At 31.0% G+C, this 12,300-nt stretch overlaps 1 protein-coding gene across 1 annotated transcript; it reads right to left on the reverse strand.

Moving 5' to 3' along the window:
* Positions 1 to 5,456, reverse strand: LOC132717517 (rhodopsin, GQ-coupled-like). The gene is made up of 2 exons (XM_060701002.1): positions 3,551 to 5,456; positions 1 to 2,887 (listed from the first exon to the last, which is right to left on the reverse strand). Exons 1-2 carry the CDS (start codon positions 4,293 to 4,295, stop codon positions 2,262 to 2,264), a joined length of 1,371 nt encoding a protein of 456 aa, XP_060556985.1. The 5' UTR covers positions 4,296 to 5,456; the 3' UTR covers positions 1 to 2,261.
* Positions 5,457 to 12,300: the final 6,844 nt, after the last annotated feature.

Raw genomic sequence — 12,300 nt, forward strand, 5'->3', positions numbered from 1 at the left:
TGAAATGATAAATACGGTAATATCTTTATAAATAATGCTTTTTGGAACTTACAATATTGATAAATCTTAATGTGAGCATCATATTTATGATTTAAAACCATAAAAATGTGTTACAGGATCTTTAAATAATTCAGTAGATATACTTTCAATTACAATACACACATACATGTAAAATTCTACAGAGAATTATAGTCAGTATCTCTACTGTGTTTACCGGTTTAGAGCACGGCAGGAAGTCTATATTGTAATTATTTCATTGGCTACTTAAAGTTGGTATCATGGAAATCTATAAATAAACAACCATCATCAGGAAACGCCGTGTATTCAAAATTCTTTGCTTTGCACATAAAACAGTCATAATGTTGTCTACTTCATTTACATTTTTTAAACAAGTTTTTAAACTACTTCACTTTCATTGTCATTTTTATAGAACAAATGTCCTTAGTTACTCAACTATTAAATCCCTATTTTAATACATTAAAAATAAATTTAATGAGTATATTTTTGTCATTTTGAAACATTAAATATATATTTTTTGTCAAAAACCAGAAGAAAATAACAGCCAACTGTTTTTTTTGTGTGTGGAAAATACCAAAACGACCATTGTATGAACAAAAATATTCTTCTTCTTTGAGACGAACTCATTGTGTGTAATTGTCATTTTGAACCTATTAACTTGGTATAAGAAGAAGGTTTACTACATGACAAGTTCATTTATATCATGGACAAAAAGTTTTTTCTCCTTAAAAACAAAAATAGAATATATAATGGTGATGAAACGTCACTGCAGACGGCGTTACCGTGTACGAATGGAAATTTCGGGATAGGAAGTGCACTATTGGAGACTACATCCCAACTAAAAAGCAAACTTTAAATAAACGTTCGTAATGGGTTAGTGACAAGAGGTTATTATCTGAGTATCTGAATCTCGAACTTTCATTTTACTCGAATGCATATCACTAATTAAGGTTTGCAAAAAGGGTATAGAAAATTGTCTTTGTAATCCGTTCTCTAGTTAGAGCTACGGGAGCCAAAACAAGGTACTCTCCCTATGACCCTTTAATCATACACATATTTCTATTTCAATCAAATATTTACTTATTCAACGGAAACATGATGAAATTACTTTACAAGCAATGTCATCCTGGACCTCAAATTGTATGCAATACTAATACATATTGTCTTTCCAATCGGTTTGTACGAAGAAAAATAAAGATATAAATATGTTTTCCGATTCTGTGATAATTATACAAGCGAAAAACGAAAGACATAAAAATGAAACAAAAGAAACAAAACTTTATGACAATGCATCTTAAGCTGGAAAAGTCTCCCCCCCCCCCCGACTCAGCCCTTTACATGTACCTGTATATACATGTCACATTATTTATGAATATTATAATACCACCGTCGTTTTAGTAAGGAATTAAGTAAATAATTGCAACTGGAATCAATGATATAAAAGAATATAAAATAGAATGCCATATTTTTGCTTTCTGTTCATATAAACAATCTGCACCAGGACAGACTGTTTGTAAATATATAAAAGACAAACTCCAGATAAAAGCAAGCAAATATATTTAACCTTGACCTTAATTCTCCTTACCCTTGTTGAAACTTTTGGTAAAATTAAGGCTATAATGTCTGATTAAAAAAAAACGTGAATCTGTTAAACTTTCAAAGAAATAAAGTAATATAAATTTCTACACCGATGTGACTGAGATATTTTTCATTCTACTCTATTTGGTAAACTCGTTTTTGAATCACAGGAAGAGATATATTTCAAATTAATTTACAACATTTCTGTTTAGTAATATTCATTCGGAGATGACTTTCATTAACTACAATAGGATAATTCATTTATACAGCTAAATTACATTTCTCAATAGAATAGAGAAAAGCAGAATCCCTAAAGAAAGTACAACACAACAAAATTGAAAATGTTGCAGGCTCGGTTTGATTAAGCTTGTTCATGGACGGTACTTGAAAGTGCAAGTTACCGTCCACGCCCCCTAGCACCGGCTTAAGCAGAATTAATCTCAATATATATATGAAATTACAACATATGTATGATTCTATTTATCACATGCTTTTAAATAATGGCAGAAAATACCGAAAATAAACAGAAACTCGTCTTTTTTAATGTATATACTAAACGTAGCCAAAAACAAAAACAAAAACCTATGGTTATACTACAATCAACATTAACCGACGGCATGTGATAAGATATCGTATAAAATGATTTCAGAGATCAAACATTTTGTTCAGTTTCTTCCACAAGAAAGTATGTTCCTTCCAAGATTAGCACACTCTAGTCGGAATTTTTTATCACAGAATCCGTAAATCAACGGGTTTGCCATATTGTTTATCACGAATGACCGTAAAAATATGTTATAAAAGACAACCCCAATTGGCGACATGCCATTTACAAATGAAGAATCCATTGAATTAATGACCATGAGCACTAAATGTGGTATGAAACAGAGCACAAACACAACAGTTATTACAAATAACATAAACGTGACCTGCTTTGTCCGTAAGCTAGGACCACTATTTATGCAACTCCTGTTGTCATCCACTTCACCTTGTTGCCTGTTGACACGCTCTAGTTTTGGCGTAGATTCTCGTGAACAATCAAATGGAACTGGAGAATTAGCTCGAGATGTATCATTTAATGTCACAACCTTTTTCATCAAGTCTTCGTAAAGACTTTCTCTTATTTTTGGGTCATCTAGTGGCGTTCTAATCGTAGCTATTGGGCCTTTGTCTTTGCCTTTACTACCATTGTCCCTCCCCTTGTTGTAGCACTCCGGAGAACATATCGCTTTTTTATTAGCACGACCGTTTTGGATGACATACTTTTTCTTGGAGATGTGTTGTTTACCATTTTCTGTAATAGTCAATAGTGCGAACTTATTGAAGCAATATAGAGAAGGAATTGAATTGTTATCTTTATTGATATCGTAACATACTTAAAAACAGGATGTGTAAAAGCGAATTCATTTACTCAAAAGAATGGGGACTAAAAGAATGTAATAAAAAAACAAAAACAACAACAAACATATGCAATTAATTTATTCTAATTTGTCAATATTTGTCATTGACTAACATTTGTCACATAGGGCCGATATACATAGGGCCGATATTTCTTTCCTTTGGGTTGAATATACATGTACAAGGACATGTATATAAATCGTTAGATCGTACATTTACTGAGCATTAGAATGTAAGCCATATATCGATAGACATTCAAATAATTCCATCTTAAAATGAATTTTGATATAAACAAAAGGTAGAACCAGCCGATTTTAGAGAGAAAAGAATGTTTTTGAATTTTCAAAAAATATTTTTCTTTGATACATGTATATATGCCAATTCTAATTTGAAATTAATTTGAAAATGAAACTGGCAAAAACTTTATCAAATGCTACCAATTTGGCTGTTACTTAACCGTAATGAATATGATTTGTTGCATTCGTAAGTAGCATTTATAAATGTTACTCGTCTGTTATTGCTACAAAATAGGTAATAAGTAATTGAAATCAACACATACCTTTTCCTTTTATTTTTCCAGAGTGGCATTTCCTTGTGTACGTATTGTCTCTAAGAAACTTGTCATGGTACCATATTCTGGCTCCTATTCGAAAATAGAATATCCCCAAAATTATCATTGAAATTACACTCAATAACAGCTGAAAAATGAAATAGGCCTGTGGCCAATCCGACGATTCAGCGTCGGAATCAATGAAACACTCCAATCCTGTGATATTATGCACGCCAGTTTCCACGACGGCGTCGCCATAGACAAATATCGCCGGAACAGCAACAAGACAGCCTAGGACAGACGCCACCAAGCACATTATCTTTATCTTATTTGTTGTCATTTCTATAGAAAAGGGGTTACATATTCTCCTATGTCTCTCTATGGCTATAGCAATCACGATAAAAGCTGAACTGACCACGAAAAACACGTGTAGAAATCTTAATGTCTTGCACGCTTCTTCTGAGGGAAACATATACGGATAAAGCATACTGACAATTAACAATGGCATACCGACAGTACATGCTATAAGGTCTATCCATCCTAACCAAAGGATAAATCCCCTATATGTAGATATATAATACTTTGTGGTAAATATATAGAGTACCAAGATATTGCCGAACACACCAAACACCATCAGAATTGCTACAAACACTATAGCCGGAATATGTAGCTGCACAAGAGCCGTGTTTAATTCCTGAATTGTAACGTTTGAATCAAACCCATTCCTCCAGTCCTTCGGTATTGTTGTATACATTATAAATCTTCTAAATACAAGAAATGTTCAAAAATACTTTCAAACAATATGATTTCAATGAAGTCTACTAGAGACTGAATATTTTTCTGATCTAATTACATTTGTTGTGAAATATTTATAATTCCACAAATTTCCTTTAGTTCAATATGATGCATTATTTATTCCACACAAATACTAAGTAAATTAATTGTGATGTATGATTCCACGCAAATGTTCATATATTCAATAAGGTTCATTTATCTTTCCATTCAGTTTTAATATTTTTACGTTAAATTTCCAGTGACATGATCATTACTTGAAATCACTGCTTTTTAAACTTATTTCAGGCAACTTAATCTCCAAAAATGTTTGATTTTCTTTCGGGTGTACTCCCAAGATAGCGATAGTTATTCTAACATTCTAAACAAAGTGGAATCCTTCTGTTTAAACTAACTCCATAAACATATCATGTTGATCAATACAGAAATGTTTTCCTCTTATTATAATTTGAAGATGTTTCTGAAATTTTGGAACGAATATACCTGCAATTTCAGAATGCTAGAACTTTAAAACTGAAACTTGTATTATAAATCTTTCATCTTGAGCTTAATATAAAAATAAGCCTTAAAGATTTTATACACTCCCTGACCAAACTCGGAAGATTTTCACGATAATTATTCGTTATCAGTATGTAATCAATGTAAAACATGAAGATGAAAACTTGTTTTAACTTTATACCAGAGTCGTTATCACTTAATGTTTTGTTATGCACAAACGTCTTTAACAAATCATCCAAATCTTTTGCAATATCAAACCCTTGTTTTGTTAATAATAACCATCCATTATAGTATATTTACACACCAAATTTATTCGTACATACTCCGATTTTTAGGTTCGAACAACATCCTGATTTCCCGGAAGTTCCGTCATACAAACGCGTCAAATGTTTCTATAACTTCGGACGGTCAATCACCATTTTCCTCCAACGACTTCCACTAACACTTATACAAATTTCATTTGTTTAATTTCAGATTAACCTCTGCTTGAATCATCAGCGTATGTTTATATAATTAATCAGTTGAATGATTCTAATGTAAGTGTTCGTTTACACTTTTTCTCTCGTTTTAATCTAGATATACACAGAGCTTTATGTCAAAAGATCCAGTTTGTTATACGTTCAAAAACATATGTTTAAACAAAAAGTATGTCTAGAATTTATTCTTTTTGTAGTTCGTCAATTTTTTTTTCAGGCATATAATTCCTTTAAAGGCTACTTTGCTGTAACAATAAATAAAAAGAAAGCTTTTTGTTTATATAACACTCATATCTAGATATTGCTCGTCTAACAATCTGTCGATGTTTGGATATGTCATTACCTTACAAGTCATTTTACAGCAATAAATCCACGAGAAAGTAGTTCCGTTTTAAACACAATAGAACAATTTTCCTTCATTAATAAGTTGTCATGAACATACATCGAAGCCTCTTGCAATCGACAGTCATTCTACATTATTTCTGGATACCAAAAAAAGCCCCCCATCAACCAATCACGTGTTGATTAGACATGTGTTAAATCCAATAAACTTATATAAAGAATTTTGTATTATAAGAAAATGCATTGACTGATGCCTAATTTTCCGGTGACATCATGTCTAGTGAGGGAATGAAAAGAAACAAACATGAAAATTACATTAAGGCCATTCCGCACTCATTAGTGTATACGGAGATACCTACATATGATGAAATAATTGAAATCGTGTTTACACTGTTAGAGTGAGTAAACCTATCTAAACAGATGATCATAAACTCATCATGATCAGTATATTAATTTATCTTTTGTATCTATATCAAATTGATACAGATCGTTCAAAGTGCCCTGACATGTATATAATTTGTGATGAATAGTAGCCTAGCAAAGCATTGTTTGGAGAAGAAATTTAATTTAATCTAATTTAATCTAATTTATTCAGTTCGAAAATTCGATTAGTTTTTATTCAGTTGTAGATATATTTTAACGAAACATATGTATAGAAATACAAATATGACCACATAAAATTGTATGGATAATTGTTTTCAGTGCATGATTTTCTTTGACGATTGAAACAAAGTTTTATTTGTTTGAGACTTAAACTATGTTTAGCAGAATATAAACAATGGTTGTTATTCATTTATTTATTTATTTATTTATTTATTTATTTATTTATTTATTTATTCATCTTCATGTGCCCAGCAGATTTGCATTTTTGTTTTAGGTCAATGAACCCTTCTTCAAAACGTGAGCTCACACAACATAGTGCCCATCCACGAGTTCATTGACCTAAAACAAAAATTTGCACATGACGATAAATTCCTTCAAATATATATCTGTGATTTTAGATTATGTTATACAAGATGAAGCTTCATTATGAGAGAGTCTTATCAAGAAATTTTCATAAAGTTACGTCTTGCAAGATTTGTTTTGAAAATTAACACGGTTTTCACAATATGACAAAAGCTATGCAACACATTCTTAACGCATGTGGTATTTGTTTGAATTATGTAATGAAGGTAGACATTAGCTTAAAAAAATCAAATACTGCTTAATTAAAAATTTTATGTTGCTTAATGTATCATATGCTCCATTTTAAGCTTATTTAAGCATTCCTTTAATAGGGGTATCATTTTCATGAATTTGGAAGATTTAAGTTGGTAAGAATAAATTCCTCCTAAGCAATAAAAACAAAAGCAAATTGTTAAAAAATCGCAGTCTTTTTTCTATTGAGTCTGTTCATGAGATATTATAGAAGTGCAACATCTCTCATGCCCTAATTAAAGCGGTATTCAATCATCAACACCAATCAATTATACCAAAATATAACAATATAAGAGTTAGTCCCTAAATATTCCGAATATGGTTTTAATATAAAATCTTGAAAGGGGAAATCCCTTGAAAATAATGAAAACAACATAATTACATGAAAATTGCAGATTTGGTTTGACTGAGTCAAATTACAGGTGTAATGGAAATGTGCAACATCTGCCACACTCGCTGGCGCCGGCTTAGGCTGTGGTCTGATTGCATGCGTGATTTTATTTTGAGGCACTGTACGAGTTGCAAATACTTTTCAATTTCACTTATTAATAGTTTAAGAGGAGCGGACAATGAAACTTACATTTATGTTTTTTTTTTCGAATTTACAAGTCAACAAATGGCCTTGTTGCGGAAATTGAGAAACGCCAGTAATTAAACTGTCAAATTTTATAAAGTTGAAAAAAGCCCTTCAAATGAAGATGCTGACGTGAAGTGGAAATAAAAAAAAACAATTATGCCATTTTTTACTTCACAATAAAAAAGAACAATAAGAAAACGTTTTTATTAAAATTCAGACATAAACAAATAGTATGACAATTTGTGTTTTGTTTAATTTACAGTTTTAATTACAAATACGGCGCGTGTACATAGCAAAAAACATACACAATTCTTTTGTTTGTTGCGTGTCCATAAACACCAAGCTTTTAACGTGAACATGACCTTTGAACAATCCAAAGTAATTTTATGATATCGTTTCAACAGAAGATCTAAAAGCCCTAAAAGAACGTACAATAAAACTACTCTTCAACAACAATTACATAGCTGAAGAACTTAAGAAAAAATCTAAGAGAACGTACAATTAAACTCTTCAACAGTAATTACAAAGTTTTTAAGGTTTGTGTACGTTTGTTTTTGCATTGATTTGACTTTTGGACAGTCCAATCGCAGTTTGAATGACTTCGCTACCGAAAAACGAAAGTCGATACCTGGAAGAGTATGGGGCCTGAACAGACTGCACGCACGTATAGACAGGAATGGTGGTAGAGGAAAAAACTTTCATCACCTAAAAATTGCATTCAAAGAGTTTAAGGCTTTCAAATTAATCATACTGTACCTCTAATTCCGGAAGACACTTGGAGACAAAAGTTTCATTTCTTCATTTGTGAAATCGAATGTTTTAGATTATTTACAACGGAAGATGGATGTTGTTCCTCACAGTTTTTGTAAAAGTAACTTCCGTTTGCCAGTTTAGGTCGTAGCAAAGACATATTTTGTTATAAGGGTTTGCTTCAACTTTCATTTTTGTCAGCAGAAATTAGTCAACTTTCATTTTTGTCAGCAGAAATAAGTCATAAGTCCCGATGATTCAAAGTTTGTACATAAAGTAAAAATATATCCCATGTAAAAAAAGATCATGCTATTAGTTATTTTATTTATTATATGAGGTTACATTAGTTTAGGATATCTTAATTAATATTTTTATAAGCTATCGTTTTTATGGGTTTTTTTTTTGTAGCAGATTTACAAAAAAATTCAAAATAATCTAAATAATTTGTATTTACTGGAGAGGAAATGGAATTCGCATTTTAACTAATACACTTGTATCAGTTTTCTAATAAGTCTTGTTTTGTTTAAAAAATTAATTACTTTCTTATTTATGATGGCAAAAGCTTGGAAGTACGTTGGTGAAAAGTCGAAATAACAAAACAACGAAACCACGACGATGAAATTTCAGATGTACGATGGTGAAAACCTGAATTTATATATTTCGTTATTTCAACTTTTCATCATCGTATTTTCGACTTTTCATAATTGTATCTTCGACTTTTCTCCCTCGTATTTTCGTTGTTTCGAGTAATGTGTGTGTTGTGATGGCCTTGAAGGTACACCGTACAAGACACAGACATTTTGGTACACAATTGCTTTTGTTTTATTCTTCTTTCTTTTTAATTTAAAAATATTGTATGAAAGATGTAAGCAATGTAAAAATGACTTTGCAACTGAATAATTCAAATTAATGGAATTCAATTTTCAAGAATCTTTTTACACGTCGGAGTATTAAACAGAAATTCTAACAAGAAGTTCTGTTTTATGTTTAATTGTTGTTTACAAAACCCTAAATCAGTTGTAAGCGTTTTCTCACAATTTTACAGAAAGAGCAGAGTTGTGCTAGTTTTAGACTCTGCTTAATCCAGGAGCAAAATGTGTGACGTAATCGCACCTTTAAAGAGCAATTGTTTAAAACAGTGGAAGTTATTCGTATACCTGTTTGCAAGATAGCATCTACATTCATTTATCATTGTTTACAACTATTGAAAGATCTGTGTTCTGGTTACAGGTTTACTGTGCATTGAAATTACAGGTGAGAGTTTATCTAAGCCTGTTTGTTCAATAAAACATGCTCTTCTAATAAATCAGTTACATTGAAACTGTGTGTTATAATGAATTGCATATTATAGAATAAATGCATCAATTAAGTAAGATCATAAGATGATATAGTTTTATTAATATTTTATCAACAGTCAGATGGTAACAATGGAATCTTTGTTATAAAAGTTTTGGGAAAGTCAGAACCCAGATACTTCAAAAGAAGCCGCTCCTATAACAATGGACGTACGAACGCCTAGAGATGACCTCAAACCTTTTGCAAAAACTTATCCACATGGCCGTGATTTGAGCAAAAACTTAGCTATATGACTGTAATTTCAAAATACACTTTCAAAGTTTGTTACATTGTGTTAATTAATTTATACGTTAAAAAACTAATCAAAGCGCTGTAACTCTTATTAAAACTCAACAAATCTATTCATGGTTTATTAAATTCAACTTTGTTTTCATATTCACATAACACTACATCAAAAATCATTTTACATAAAACAATTTCTTAATTTGAAACACAAGTGACTAATTAAACATCTTGGGTTGCTTGAAATTTAACATGAAAATGATGCGTATAAAGCGGACCTATATCAAGTGGTGGTGGTGTTGGTAGTTTTCAAACCCTGGCACCAGATGATTCAGTATTGCCTGGTATTTTTATAGAAACTAGTTTTAATAATCGTAAATCATTTGCATTGCGCCTCCAGATGTGAAAACAAAGTTTAAAAGTTCAGGTAAATATGTTAAGAGTTTTAAAATTTTAGAAATAGGCACAATCTATATAACACTTTAATTATTTTAAGTTGGATAAGACTGAAGTTACGTTTTAAACTTTAAATCAACGTATTTATACCAAATAACATGTACTCGAGTATTGGGTGTTTTTGCAAAAAATGAAAATATTTATTTGATTTAAGAATTTCTTAAGATAGTTGATTTTTTTTATTTATCTGACTTAAAAATATTTTGCTTTTAAAGCCCTTTTTCAAAACAAAAAATATTACTTTTTAGACCAAGCTGCTTTAAATATTTACAACAAATTTTTGAGACGGAAGCTTTTTTCTTCAAAATGTACCAAAAGGCTTCTGAGCCGTAAATTACATGAAACAAAAACAAATAAAAAAACTTATAACGAGCACAAAATACATAATAAATGACACAACTTAACATATATTTTATTTTTTGTAAACATGAAATGACAACGATTTGACGCTTGATATCCGGAAAATATGAAGAAAGAATTTTGCAAACAAGTTTTTTTCAGACAGCCGAAATATTTGAATAGTTGAATAATAGTTGAATCAAGGGTTTTAGAAATTTGGCTGAATATTGTATACTACTTGCGTTAACGGAAACCATTGACTCGGTTTGGCATAGATCTGGCATTGAATGCAATGTTTTTGCATTGAATTGCCTTATGCAATGTTCTTGCATTGCTCATCGATAATAAGTCCTTGCATTTGATTGTCTATAATATTTTCCTGCATCGAATTTTCTTTTAACTGGTCTTAGTTTTAAATTGCCTTATTCTGTGTTCTCTTGCATTTAATTCCCGTTCGCCTTTTCTTGTAATGAAAAAAAGTTGTGTCGTGCAATGTTCTTGCATTTGATATGTTTTATGAATACTGGACCAAAACATCAATTTAAGTCCAATGTTATCTATTTAATCTTAGTTTATACTTTTATTATCATCCCGAAAGAAACTAGAATATTGCAAAATCATTGTAGTAAAACATATCCATAAAAATGTATGTTCTTTACAAATGATTATGATTTAACAGATACAACAATATATCAATTGCAAATGATTCATATGAAATAAGTTTATTGCAATTGATTTCCGATATTTCTTTCATTACATTTGAGCCGTGTCATGACAAACCCAACATTATGGGTTTGCGACCAGCATGGATCCAGACCAGCCTGCGCATCCGCGCAGTCTGATCAGGATCCATGCTGTTCGCTTACCAACCCTATTAAAAGTAGAGAAACTGATAGCGAACAGCATGGATCCTGATCAGACTGCGCGGATGCGCAGGCTGGTCTGGATCCATGCTGGTCGCAAACACACTATGTTGGTTTTGTCGTGACGCGGCTCATTTGTATCTGTTTAAAAGCATTCATAACTATAGTATCTGGCAATAGAGCTTTCATTTAAAGGTGTTTTGGATAAAGATATATTTATATACTATTAATTCTGTCTTAGTGTGCTCATTTAAACGGAAATCGGTTAAATATATGTTCATCACAAACGATTCCGTAAAGGCATTTTCATTATGATCGATTCCAATATAAAAACATGAAGTAACTTAAGAATACAAAGATTCCGGTGGTATAAGGTAATTTCAACAAATTCCAATAGAAATGAAAAATTTATACAAATAATTTTCGGAATATTTTATCTGTAACCCATAACAAATTGTCAAAAAATACAAAACTTGCCTCCATTCGTGCTAATTTTCATGAAAATTTCGAAAATGTATTTAGAAGTAAACTATGGTGTAGTGAACAAAGAAAGTAATTTACACATTGCAAACGGCACTTACAACCAACGTGAATTTCTAAATATAGTTCAAAATATACAAAAATAACCCTTACTGCGTTAGCCACGCAATAGAAATATCGTCATACTCTAGTATATGTAGCAAAATCTTTTTTTTTACTTTTTAAAAAATCTTATTTCATTTTTTCTCAAGCTTGATTTTCTTGAAATATTTTGGCTCATCTGGAGGCATGCGGCTTTAACAATTATATATTTATTATCGCTTTTATCGAGTAATAACATTATAAACACCATTATGAACCCTATTTAATATAACAGAGCCACACTGGTAATCAAGAGGCTACTGTTTACAC

The sequence above is a fragment of the Ruditapes philippinarum genome, unplaced genomic scaffold (assembly GCF_026571515.1).
Source record: "Ruditapes philippinarum isolate M1 unplaced genomic scaffold, ASM2657151v2 ctg844_1_1_1_1, whole genome shotgun sequence".
In the NCBI taxonomy this organism is placed as follows: domain Eukaryota; kingdom Metazoa; phylum Mollusca; class Bivalvia; order Venerida; family Veneridae; genus Ruditapes; species Ruditapes philippinarum.

Excerpts from the sequence above, each read along its gene's own strand:
- LOC132717517 (XM_060701002.1), bottom strand. The coding sequence starts at position 4,295 with ATGTATACAACAATACCGAAGGACTGGAGGAATGGGTTTGATTCAAAC. Across the intron at positions 2,888-3,550 it reads TGGAAAAATAAAAGGAAAAG|AAAATGGTAAACAACACATC; the intron begins GTATGTGTTGAT and ends TGACTATTACAG.